The 14,090-nt window shown below is 34.5% G+C and overlaps 1 protein-coding gene across 4 annotated transcripts in view; it reads left to right on the top strand.

The window, feature by feature from the left end:
• CDH18 (cadherin 18) overlaps positions 1–14,090 on the top strand; it is a 974,018-nt gene that overhangs the window by 904,637 nt on the left and 55,291 nt on the right. For all 4 annotated transcript variants that reach the window (XM_089313132.1, XM_017344660.4, XM_017344659.4 and 1 more), the window contains one exon: positions 432–568. In XM_089313132.1, the coding sequence (XP_089169258.1) occupies positions 432–568 (137 nt within the window). The remainder of the gene's footprint in view (positions 1–431; positions 569–14,090) is intronic.

Below are 14,090 nucleotides of genomic sequence, written 5' to 3'. Positions count from 1 at the left end.
TATACATGTTTTGTTTTTCATTTTATATTTGTGTCCCAACATCAGCTACCATGAAACTTCAAGGTAAATTCACTTTTAACATCATCTATGATCCTAAAATATTGCATATATAGCAATGTGAAGGTTTATTTATTATGTTTATATGGTTTCTAATAATGTACTATAGACTTCTCAAAAATCAATTTTTATTTTATTTCTCACCTGTAAATACTGTGTTTCTATGATTTGTTTTTAATTTATGGAATTTGGTAAATATTTTTAAAACTATTTTAATTAGTAATTTTAATAAGGACTAAAGAAATCTTGAATTAAATATAGAAATAAAAAGCACAATGTAATATATAATATATTTTAACTATTTCCTTTAGTTCAGTTGTATTTTATTCATTATAAAATCAAATAGAAAGAAAATTTATCTTTCTATGTTTTAGGTACTTCATCAACTATGATACTGAAGATGACAGATTTTTTAACATTGATGCCAATACTGGAACCATTAAGACTACAAAAGTTCTTGACAGAGAGGAAACTCCATGGTACAACATCACAGTTGCTGCCTCAGAAAACGGTAAACTACTTTATGAATGAATGATAGGAAATGTATCATCAGTACATGAAGTCTTACACTGTGATTTCCTTGAGAATAGAATTCTCACTGTTTTTACATTTGATGTAAGAGTAGCAGTGCATAAAATATTGCTAAATGCATTTCTTATGCTTTCCTTACTTTAATGCCAGTGCAGTAGTAGATAACTGACATAACAGAATTCTTAAACCTCATCCTTGAGTTGAGTGTTTTGTCTCCAATTGTGAGACTTTTTCATGTGTCAGAAGAAGGGTACTTCATAAGAGGCAGTTTAGAATAAAAAGAAATGAAAATCTACAATTGCACTTGAAGCATTTTATCAATATAAAATCCTTGTTTAAAGTTCAATCCACATCTATACAACTTATAGTAAAAGAATAAGTCTTGGATTTCAACAGCAAGCCTAATTCCTCTTCAAGAAAATCAGATGACATAAAGCTGAGGAAAACTCTTATTCCTTTCATTTCCAGACTATTGCATTGCAATAAACACCCAAGATCAGAAAAAAGTAAGCACCAATATAAATCATTATCTCTGAGTCCAAAAAGGTGGTATAATTGTGTTAAGGTGAAATTCTAGTAAAATCCTAACACAATGGATCTACTGTCATAACAATATAGTTCTACTTAATATATTGGGAAATAAAGCTGCCAATTATCCACAGTTCAATATTGTGTTTGATAATATATAATCTAAGAAAGAGTGTATAATATGAGTGGTCAGCAAAAAGTTTATGGAAAATGCATATTATGAAATATTGTACATGGATTTCAAAAGCTTTTACGCACAAATATTCTCTTAATTCCATTTTCCATAAACTTTGTGAAATACTCTTGCATTCATGAGTGAACCATAGCCATATTAGAAATTAGGAATATTCACACTCAAAAATAATACTCTATAAAATTAAATTATTCTTTTTCCTCTCAGAGGAAATAAAACAAAAAATATCTCTAGTGGATTTCTTAAGATAGAAGTCACAAAATGTAAAATTAATCCTTTAAAAGTACAAAATATAGTTCTTTTAGAATATTCATAAATTTTTACCTGTATTTGTCTATAAATTTTAAGGTGTTTTCACAATTGCAAAAAGAAATTCCTATTCACCATATCCATCATTCTCCAGATCACACTCCACCCCCTAGTTCCAGGAGTCATTAATCTCCTTTCCGTCTGTCTGGTTTTTATTATTACTGATATTACATAAAAAATACAATATATGATACTCTATGACTGATGCATTTCACTTTGCCTAATGTTTCCAAGTTCATTAGAATGTATGTGTCCTCAGTACTTCATTCCTTTATATTACCAAAGACTATTTCATTGTATGGATATACAACAGTATATTTGTCCTGGGCAGTGCCTCAGCTCACTTGGCTAATCCTCCACCTGGGGCGCCGGCACCCCAGGTTCTAGTACCAGTTGGGGCACCGGATTCTGTCCAGCTTGCTCCTCTTCCAGTCCAGCTCTCTGCTGTGGCCCAGGAAGTCAGTGGAGGATGGCCAAAGTGCTTGGGCCCTGCACCAGCATGGGAGGCCAGGAGGAAGCACCTGGCTCCTGGCTTTGGATTGGCGCAGTGCACTGGCCATAGCGGCCATTTGTTGGGGTGAACCAACGGAAGGAAGACCTTTCTCTCTGTCTCTCTCTCTCACTGTCTAACTCTGCCTGTCCAAAAAAAAAAAGTATATTTGTCCCTTCATTGCATGGTAGACATTTTAATTTTTTCCAAATATGAATAACTATGTTATTAGTATTGAGTGTGAAAGTGTTTGTGGAGACATGTGTACATTTTCTTGTCTATATTCCTTGGAGTGGGATTTCTGGGTCATTTGGTAACTCAATATTTAGTCATTTTATGACATGGTCAATATGGCTGTTTGCCAAAATGGTTGATTATCAGTGCTATTCCAATTTACCCATAGTGCCACCATCATTTATTATTATATGACTTTTATATTGTTACATTCCAATGGGTGTCTACATTCCAATCTCATTGTGATTTATTCACTCTTATATTGCCCTTTGTTACAAAATCAGGTGTTAGCCCACCCCAGTGTTTTCTGTCCTGCCAGAATTGTTCCTGTATTCTTGCAGCTGCAAAGTCAGCTCATGTGGCTTCTGTTTGCATTATTTTTCAACATAATTTTCTTTTTGAAAATAAACATTTTAATTACTTTTGAAAAATGTGTGTTCTAAAGAATACATGAGTGGAATCTTTTGTTTCCATTCTGGCTAATTTTCAAAATAATCAGACAAGGTGTGCAATTGTATAATTTCAAGGAAAATTAAATGACAATTATATAGTAACTCATCAAAAAAAGTTGAAAAAACAAAGGAGTGAATAGATTAATAAATTGAAGAACCTATGATGAGACTATTTAGCAAATCCCTCAGAAAGCAGAATGTGCTCCAGAGGTATTTCCACCAGAAACCACACTTTGCATTAATTCTCAGGTTCCACCTCAGCACAAATGATAGTTTCATCAAGTGGAAACCAATTTGTGAATATACATGAGTTCATTTATATGAAAACCATGTTATTTGCAGTTATTAATAAAGGAAATGCCTATTTTTACTAAAGTAACTTAATGATATGAGATTGTGTATATATTCATATACTAGTAAATGGTAACATGTTTATTTGCTTATATAATGCATATATTACCACTTACTAGTACTTCATATTGGATTTTAGGTAATTCACCTCTACAAGAAAACAATAAATGAAATTGTAATTTCTTGAATTTTCTAAGTAGTGATAAAAAGCCATGGAGAATATCTCATTGAGCTTTATTAATAAACTGTAAATAGAAAGGATGCGTACTAGTTAAGATTTTATAGCCAAGTTGGGAGACTGCATTTAGCATAGTGACATTAATGTACTGATTACTTGGCCTAAGTAACTCTTAGTATTGTTGGGATCCCTCTCATGTACAACTACCTATAAGTCTTCACCTTAACATCAGCCAATTTATCAAAGCCTTCTCTAATATATTTTATTTATAAAATGTGGTTACCATTTTGTTTCTCTTGGATTGTTAATAAGCTCCACTCCCCAGATCCCTCTAGTGACAAGATTGGGACTTACCAAAACCAGAAGTCCATTTCGGTCTCTCACATGGGAGGCAGGAGCCCACATACTTTGGCTATCTTTACTGCTTCTTTAGGCACATTAGCAGGAAATTGAAACATAAGTGGGTAGCCAGGACTGTAACTAGCACTATGACTGGGGATATGGGAGCTAAAAATGGCAGCTTAACTCAATGCATCACAATGCCATATCCCATATTATATTTTTTGTATCACTATGAATGCCATATTCATTGTCCATCTCAATATAATGAAACTTAGTGTTCCTAGAGAAGAATCTCTGCATTTAAAATTACAAATCAATGGTTATCAGAGTATCATCCCTGAGAAGCTAACAAGGCATAGCTTCAGACTCCATGGAGATCTACTTAATCAGAAACTCCAGGGGTCAGCGCTGTGACAGAGTAGGCTAAGTCCTGCCTGAGACGGAGGCATCCATATTGGCGCCAGTTCATGTCCTGGCTGCTCCATTTCCAATCCAGCTCTCTGCCTCTGGCCTGAGAAAGCAGTGGAGGATGGCCCAAGTGTTTAGGCCCTTATACCTGCATGGGAGACCTGGGAGAAGCTCCTGGCTCCTGGCTTCAGGTCAGCTCAGCTCCAGTCATTGTGGTCATTCGGGGAGTGTACTAGTGGATGGAAGACTTTTCTCTCTTTCTCTACTCTTCTCTGTAACTCTACCTCTCAAATAAATAAATCTTAAAGAAAAGAAAAGAAACTCCAAGATGTGAGTCTAGCAGCCTCAGTTTTATCAGGTCCTTATATGAGTCCCAAGAATGATAAAGTTTAAGGATCACTGGCACATGTGAAGACACTTTATTTCCAGCCACAACATCATTTATAGTATAGGTCAATTTAGTATGAATTGCATGGACACACATTATAGATACACACATATAATTGTATAACCTGTTACTTAAGAAATAAACTCCGCTTTAAACATACAGCTTTTCTTAACAGGACTCAGATTTCTGTATTCAACTTAATGCTCTAAAAAATGCTGTCATGTTTTTATTCATAACCCCCAAATAGGCCATGTGTTTTTTTATTCAATACTTTATGATGCTTTCATGTCTCCATGCCCTCTTTTCCTCTTGTTCTGCTTTATACTTACTTGCCTTTAAGAATTATTTGAACTGCCGCAACATGTGTGAAATCTTTCTTTACTTCTTAGGCAAATTTTATAGCTCTTTCCCTTCTACAGTCTAATTTTGTGCATGCCTTAATTAGAGCAAGCAATTACATTTCATTGTGATATTTTTCATCTAAAGTAGATTGTGACTATCTCAAGGTTAAGGATGAAGTCTAACTTATCTTTGTTAACCATAGTACTCCCAAATGCTTAGTAAATTGCTGGGCAAATAAAAATTGGTTAGTAAAAATTTAATAGATAAAAAATTAAATACATGTGTATTCTTTATCTGTCATTTCCCCACCTACCACACCTACCCACCACTTTATGACTCCCTGCACATCTCAGTGATCACTAAACTATGTATTTCCCATTACCTAATATATTGTGTTAGTCCTTGTTCTTTGCAATAAAATGTGAACATTCACTCCACTTGATGAATCCATCAAAATAGGGCTCTTTCATTCATTGATGCATGATCTGGGTGGACCACTAGTAGGGAAGTGCTGCTTCATTCAGATTTCTGATGAATGTGAAGCTTCTGCCATTTCCGGAACTCATAAGTTAAGCAACAATGATGGCAATTAATGTGGTGTGCCTTGATAGGAATGTGTGTTCCACTGAATCCCTTTATATATTACCTGCAGTGCTCAGTCCAGAAATGAGTGTTTCTGTCTTCTTTATTCGTTGACTCTTTCTGGTTTCTTTTCTCAGTATTCATGCAAATGTACTCAAATGCTAGAGTCCACAAATTTCATATTTAATCCAACTTTTAACTTTAAGTGGCAGAAGTTAAATTTAGATTTTATAAATATACTCCCAGCTACTTTGTTAGCAGGCGTATATCCAAGAATATAAAACCTGCTACTGTATAGTAGCCCATGCCTCTGTAGCTCCTTTTTTTAGATATTTTTTATTTACTTGGAATGCAGAATTAGAGAGAGACAGAGAATCTTATATCTTGGTTCATTCTCCAAATGGCAGCAACAGCCAGGGGTAGGCCAAGCTGAAGCCAGGAGCTGGGAACTTCATCTAGGTCTCCCATGTGTGCACTGGGGCCCAATTACTTGAGCCATCTTCTACTGCTTTCCCAGACACATTAGCAAGGAGCTAGATCTAAAGTAGAGCATCCAGGTTTTGAACCAGTGCCAACATGGGATGCCAGCACTGCAGGCAGTAGCTTAACCCATTATGCCACGACACCAGCCCCAACTCTGTCCATAATATTTTCTTACTATTAACATGCTAATTTTGATACACATAATTGAGCTTCTATAACTGTGTTTCCATTAGCAATTTCTCTTAGTAAAAAAATAGATATATTAATTACATTATTGTCTGACTACACAAAGGGTGTGACACATAAAGATGTTGCAAACTCTATAACAGATTATCATTCCATTGTTTATCTATCTTTTGGACAATGAGCTGAATGTCTGAGGCTTATGTCATTTCCTGGAGATTTTGGGTGGGGCTGCCATCATTTCCAAATTTGGATCTGCAGAATACACTTCCTGTGTGTTTTACTTACTTCCTCGGTAAGTTGATGCTGCCTAGGCAGAGGAATTCAGTTCTTCACCTCCCGTACTTCTTCACTGCCCTTCTTGAGTGCTCCCACTTGGAGGCACGGTGGCTGGCTGCCTCTGACTGCATTATGCATGAGTGAGCCATGTGGCAGGACCATCTTCCTTATACCTAACTGTCAGAAATCATACTTTGTTACTTCTGCTGTATTTTATTGTTTAAAATAGCCAGCATGGGGCTGGCATTGAGGCACAGTGAGTTAAGCCACTGCATGAGTCACCAGCATTCCATATCAGGGTGACTGTTTGAGTCCCAGCTGCTCTGCCTCTTGTCCAGCTCCCTCCTAAAGCACCTGGGAAAGCAGTGGAAGATGGCCCAAGTACTTGGGCCCCTGTCATCTATGTGGGAGGCCAGGAAGCAGTTCCAGGTTCCTGGATTTGGCCTGGCACAGCCACTGCAATTTTAGCCACGTGAGGAGTGAACTAGTGGATGTAAGATCTCTTTCTCTCTTTTTCTCCCTCTTTCTGTTACTCTTTCAAGTAAATTTTAAAAAAAGATCTTTAATTTAAAAAGTGGCTAACTCAATTAAATATAGCAAGACATTAAACAAGGCTTAGAATAGCAGGGTGCAAGCATTGGGATCATCTTGGTAGTTTTTACCAAAATTTGTTAGAATGTTTTCAGGGACATATAACAATAAACACACAATGAGAAATAAGTCAAGTTGTTTTTTTGATTTACAAGAGATTTGGTTGTCTAAGTGTCCTAGAAGTTTCTGGGTAATTTAGGCTTTGGATTTGCTTTGGTCAGGTCTCTGCTCCATTACTATGTATTTGTCCTTTTCTGTATTCCTTTATGTCATCTTTTGCCTTAATGGTTTCATATTTTAAGAACAGTAATAAGTATTACATTAGCTTGTATCATAGTAACATGATGACACCTACCCCTCCCTTAAACGGGAATATATCCAGCCTCCTTCATATTCTGAAAAGAAACACCTTTCCTCTGGTTAATGATTAATAATATCACTGCTATTATGTAATTTTTGAACTTGTCTCAATTCACTGTGTTAAAAATTATAGTCAACACATGAAAAGCAGCCATTATTGGATTTACTACAGTGTTAAAATAGTCTGATGGCCCCTAGTCATCAAGGCCTACACATTTTTTAAAACTTTTATTTAGTAAATATAAATTTCCTAAGTACGATTTATGGATTACAATGGTTTTCCCCCCATAACTTCCCTCCCACTCGCACCCCCCCCAACTCCCACTCCCTCTCTCATTCCATTCACATCAAGATTCATTTTCAATTATCTTTATATACAGAAGATTGATTTAGTATATATTAAGTAAAGATTTCATCAGTTTGCAACCACAGAGAAAATAAAGTGTAAAATACTGTTTGAGTACTAGTTATAGCATTAATTCACATTGGACAACACATTAAGGACATAAATCCCACATGAAGAGTAAGTACACAGTGACTCCTGTTGTTGACTTAACAATTTGACACTGTTGTTTATGGCATCAGTAATCTCCCTAGGCTCTTGTCATGAGTTGCCAAGGCTATGGAAGCCTTTTGAGTTCACCGACTCTGATCTTATTTAGACAAGGTCATAGTCAAAGTGGAAGTTCTCTCCTCCCTTCAGAGAAAGGTACATCCTTCTTTGATGGCCCGTTCTTTCCGCTGGGATCTCACTCGCAGAGATCTTTCATTTAGGTCCTCTTTTTTTTCCAGAATGTTTTGGCTTTCCATGCCTAAAATACTCTCATGGGCTCTTCAGCCAGATTTGAATGCCTTAAGGGCTGATTCTGAGGCCAGAGTTCTACTTAGGACATCTGCCATTCTATGAGTCTGCTGTGTATCCTGCTTTCCATGTTGGATCGTTCTCTCCCTTTTTGATTCTGTCAGTTAGTATTAGCAGATACTAGTCTTGTTTGTGTGATCCCTTTGACTCTTAGACCTATCAGTGTGATCAATTGTGAACTGAAATTGCTCACTTGGACTAGTGAGATGGCATTGGTACATGCCACCTTGATGGGATTGTATTGGAATCCCCTGGCACATTTCTAACTCCACCATTTGGGGCAAGTCTGATTGAGCATGTCCCAAATTGTAAATCTCCTCCCTCTCTTGCTACATATTTTAAATCTTCATTCATTTTTTTTTATTTATTTAAAAGACACAGGGACAGAGAAAGCCAGGGATCTTCCCTCTGCTGATTCACTTTCCAAATGCTCACAATAGCCTGGACTGGACCAGGTTGAAGCCAATACTAAGAATTCAATCTAGTCTCTCAAGTGGGTGGGAGAGATTTATACTTCTACCATCAACACCTACTGCCTCTGGAGAGGTGTATTAACAGGAAGCTGGAGTCAGATACAAATCCAAGACTTAAACCCAGGCACTCAGACAGGGGCTGTGAGGATCTCAAGCAGCGTCTTAGTTGCTGCACCAAATGCTCATGCCAAGGCCTGTGTTTTATGTTCACCTGTGGCCAACTCTATTCAGGATTCTCTATTCTTGGATTACACACAACAAGCAGAATTTTGTTGAAACAATTATAATATCTACCATATTCTATCATGTTTATGTTTACCTAAGATATTGACATTTTTAGGGCTTACTAATTGCATTATGCTAGCCTCACTATCATATTCTAGAAAACTTAGAATACATTTATTTCCTTAAAGGAACCCAAATAGTGCAAGCATTTTAAATATTATATTCATTGATATTTGTTTTCTAGGTTTCCTCAAATTCTGATTAGTTTTCCTTACATTCATCAGATAATCTTATTTCTCTAATAATCTGTGTAATAATAATAATAAGAAATTGGTAACCAATTCCCCTACCATCATAGGGTACATATGATGATCATGTGGGCATTGTTACCTGTAAATCTAGTTAGTTTCATGTGTGTCTGGATGGACCATCCATGCCATCTGGGCCCACTTTCTCTTTGGGTCCTGTACCCCATCCTGTTTCTTTCTTAGATATTACTCCATCAAGTGTTTTAATACTTTTCTGCATTGCCATTCCCCCCAGAACTCTTGCCTCTCTGCACTCCCCAACCCCGCCACCTGAAGCTTAATCCTCCAGAGCTAAAAAGTAGTCTATGTTTCCTGTCTGACAATAAAAAACAATTTAGACAAAGAAAACAAAACCAAGAACCCCCCTTGATCTGGTGTTCCCTGCTAGGATCAACTATTTTTCCATTTCTTACTAAAAATCTCTGAAAGAACTCACTATATCCACACTTTTTGCTTTCTCTTCTTCCATTCCCCTTTCAACCCTCTCCACCAAGACTCTCATGTTTACTACTTCACTGATATTATCCTAGTTCTCCATATTATAAAACTAAAAGAATAATTCTCATTTCTCCATTTACTCAACAAAGTAACAAGCTTTGATACAATTAGTAATCCAAAGAAACAGGTTCTTTCTTTGGTTTAAGGATGTGTATTCCCTTAATTCTCATTATCCTTCCTTGTTTCTTTCTCAAAGTGTTGCTTACTTCTTCCTCATTTCTCTCTATTGTAACTGTGTGAAGCCTGAGTCTTAGATTTCAATCCCATCTTAAGGCCCAGGTGATTTCTATAATATCTATAAACTGGTAATTCTCAAATTTAAACCTGCTACAGCATGTTTTATGTCCCCCTGATGTTCATATTAACTCCTTTACTATTTCCTCCTGGAAGTCTCAAACTGTACAAGTAAATACCTGAAAAAAAAGTCCCATTTTCACCATAATCTGGCTTTCCAGCAATTATGACTATGGTGTTCTGATTGCTTATGTAAATCATGCAGAGCCATGTTTACTGCCACTCTTTGCTCATACTCCACTTCCACTCCATCAGAAACTTCCACCAACTATACCTTCAAAAACATTCATAATTTAACCATTTATTTACATTTCCATCCCTCTCACTCTAGTCCAAACAACCATTACCCTTACCTGTAGTATTTAATAGTTTCTTAAGAAGACTTTTAAACCTAACCCTAGCCTCTTCAATCTTTTATCCAGACAGCTACAGTAAATGCTCCTTGTAAATCATGAACAATAGCATATACTTTTGTTTTCTTGAATAGGATCAAACACTCCCAAATAAGAGAAGACATAACACCTATAAAGAGTAAAGTAAAATACAAACACACATACACACAGAGACAGAGTCAGAGAGACACAGAGAAATATTGAGCAAAGTACAATTTCACTTTAGTTTTAGGTAGAGAAAATTAAAATGTTAAAACATTAACTCATTATAAATTGTGTATAAGACACTTCCTACAAATAACATCATATGATCTTTGTCAATAACCCCATGAGAAGTGTGAAACAAAAACATTTTCAAACACCAAACAAAGAAAATTTCTATTGTCACTGAAAAAAAAAAATCATTCAAAATATATATTAGATAAATGAGCTCAAAGAAAGTTCTAAAATCCAATAATGGGTAAGGAAACTGGTATGAACTTGACCATAATTAAAAAGATACTGACTGCACAATAACATAATGAATGTCAAATTTAGCATTTGGTAATAATAATAAGAAAAAATAAGTAATACTTTAAAAGTGATTTGATAGGTGTTAAAACATTTTAGAAGTTATTGTATGTTCAAAAAATTAGTAGTTATTCACTGTTTCAGTTTTCCCAAAGGTATACATTCATGTTAACTTGGAGTAGAAATATTTAAAATTATCATTAAAGTGAAATAAAAATATAAAGCGTGAAACTATCTATGATTAGAAGATACAAAGGCATGAGAAAATTAGGATAGAGCTGAAGCAGATGGTATAGTAGGAAAAATATATGCAGATTCTTCAAAAAGTTCATGGAAAACATACCTTTCAAAAAATATGCCTGGATTTCAACAAAAATTTTGCACTAATATGAACTTTTAATTCAATTTTCCATGAACTTTCTGGCATACATTCATAATGGTTACTAGCGTGATGTGAATTGAATAAAATGTCCTGTTAAAAATATTACAATATTAGAGTAAAGTAATAAAAAATATCTTTTTCTATTTCAAAGAGGAACACAAAAGATAGGAAAACAGAGAGTTTTAATATAAAAGATTATAAGAAAAATATTCTAACAAAAATAATCAGAACTTTACTTGTAGATCAGGCAAAATATACTTTGAAACAAAGAACTCAGGTTATAGTAAGAGGGACATTTTATATTGACATGAAGTATATTTTACCAAGATGATGGAACTATTTGAAGTTTTAGTGCAGCTAAAAAACATGTTATACAATGAACAAAAAATGCCATCATGAAATAAGCTCTCTCATAACTATTTTAATAAGCTCACAAAAGAGCTGCTCCAAACCAAATGAAAATATTTTGTATTTGAATAGAGAACCCTCGAAATTTAGAGAATGAATGTCATTTTGAAACATACAAAAATATATGAACTTTAATGCCTTACAAAATGGTAATGATTTTTTTTGCAAATAAATGTGTAGATGCAAGCTGCAATCTGCAAACCATAGTATCAAGTCGCTGTAAGGCAGAAGCAATTTGCAGGCCAGTGGGGGAGAACGGATTGACACTTCAACAGCCTGTGATGGAACAGTGAAAACTGGCTGTGCCAATGAAAGAAAGCTTATTACAATCTCAAAACTGTACTAAAGAAGGAATTATAATAGGTAGAAGAAAACATTTAAACCTTTAAAAATCATGCAGTATAACATCTATTTCACTTTGGCCTAGAAAATATTTTTAAAAGATCTGATTTGCACAGCCCATAAAGGTCAATATTGATAGAGCAAACTAAGATTTGTTATACTTCAGTGGATCTCACACAAATGGATATCACCTGTGCAATCATATCCTTTTTGAAATATAAGAAATGTCCTTAACATCAGAGAGAAGTTCCCTGTTCCCTGTGATCCTTTCTGTTCTTATGCCTCAGAGGTAGCAAGCTTGTGATTTATTTCAGCATATAATTTTCCATTTCTGGAATACCATATACATGGGATCATAAAGTATATGTGACTTTTGGTGCAATGTGGACATATTTTGGATTTCCATTGAACAACATAATGTTGAAATTCTCTACATTCCTGGTGATGGGGCAGACTTTGAAACAGCATTTAAGTTGCTACTTGGGACACTAACATTCCATTTCTGAATGCTTGGTTCAAGTCCTGGTTCCTTGGCTTCCAATACAACCTTCTGCTAATGCACATCCTGGGAGGTGCTAGATGATTTCCAATTACGCAGGTGCCTATCATTCATGTGAAAAAATTGGATTGCGTTCTGGGCTCTTGGCTTTGGCCTGGTCCAACCCTGGTTCCTGCAGGTATTGGGAGAGTGAATCAGCAGATAAAGATCACTATCAGTCTGATGCTCTCTCTCTTTCCATTTTAAATAAAAAGAAAAAATACATATCACTGGTAGCAATTTGTAGTTCATTTCTTGTTAATTATAAATAATATCCCATTATATTAGTATACCACAATGTCTTTATAACTTCTCCTTTGATGACATTTTGATTTGTTTCTTATTTGCAGCTTTTATTTTAAAGCTGCTACAAATATATATATATATATATGTATATATGAATAGATATTTTGTTACTCCTAGATAAATACCTATGATGGAAGCTTCAGTCACAGAAATATGAACACCTTTGCAAGAAACAGACTGTTTTTCTAAAGTACTTATAATGTTTTACAAAATACAAGAATTATGTTTGTGTATTTTTTCAAGTTGATAACCTCTCTATTTTAGATTTGTTCACTTGATTTTTGGGTATATTTGAATTTCATTATGGTTTCACTTTATATCTCTAATGTCAAAAGATATTGAATGTATTTTCATGTTTTCATTGGTCATATGTATGTACTTCCTTGTGATCTAATTTCTGTTTTGTATTCTGGACAAAGGTCTTACATATGTGGACATGTATGTATATGTTTACAAAGATGTTTAAGAATATTCATAGAAAATGAACTCAAAGTTGAACTGATTTTGATGCCAAAATATTTGAAAATTAAGAATAGTTATTTTTATAACATACATTTTCAGGAATTTTTAAATATACCTCATTTATTATTTTTGTGAAATTTATGTTAACATTCAAAGGCTTTCTGTTATAAATATGTACATTCTTAAGAGCAGATATTTTTAATTACCGTGAGTTAAAATTGCTAAGTTTTATTTTATGATGGCCTTGATCTTATCTATAAAATCTTCATTTAGGTAAAAGTGCAGTCTCATGCTATAGCTTTTCTAATAGATTTGTGTTTTTGGTTTTTGAGCTTAAGCACTGTTGAATTATTTGTGTATGAGTGGAATCTGAGTAGATTATTTTCATATAATTCTGTCAATTTTGATTGAATTGATTTGGCAACATTATGAAAAGTAAATCTATGATATATGTATGTTACTAATTTTGGAAATGCTATCCTATCCCTTTAATTTATTTTTCTATATTGATCCCATGGACATCCATCTATTTTACTTTAAGAATACAGAGAATTTAGAAATCAAGTAGCAAAAGATACCCACCAACGGCTACATTTTCCATAATTAATTTAGAATTTGCTATTTTTTGTATATCCTTATAATCTTTGAAAACACTTTGCTAATTTCTACTTTAAAAATCAATGCTGGAATTTGACTTGTGCTCGAATTCAAACCTATAGATGTTTTGGAGAGAAATGACATTTTAACAATATCAATCTTCCAATCTATCAATATGGTAAATCTCTCCATTTACTTAATTATTTATTTTT

Source organism: Oryctolagus cuniculus, chromosome 14 (assembly GCF_051225735.1).
Source record: "Oryctolagus cuniculus isolate XC-2025 breed Fujian yellow rabbit chromosome 14, ASM5122573v1, whole genome shotgun sequence".
Lineage (NCBI taxonomy): Eukaryota > Metazoa > Chordata > Mammalia > Lagomorpha > Leporidae > Oryctolagus > Oryctolagus cuniculus.
The sequence above is the reverse complement of the archived record's forward strand: the minus strand, read 5'-3'. Positions and strand labels throughout refer to the sequence as shown.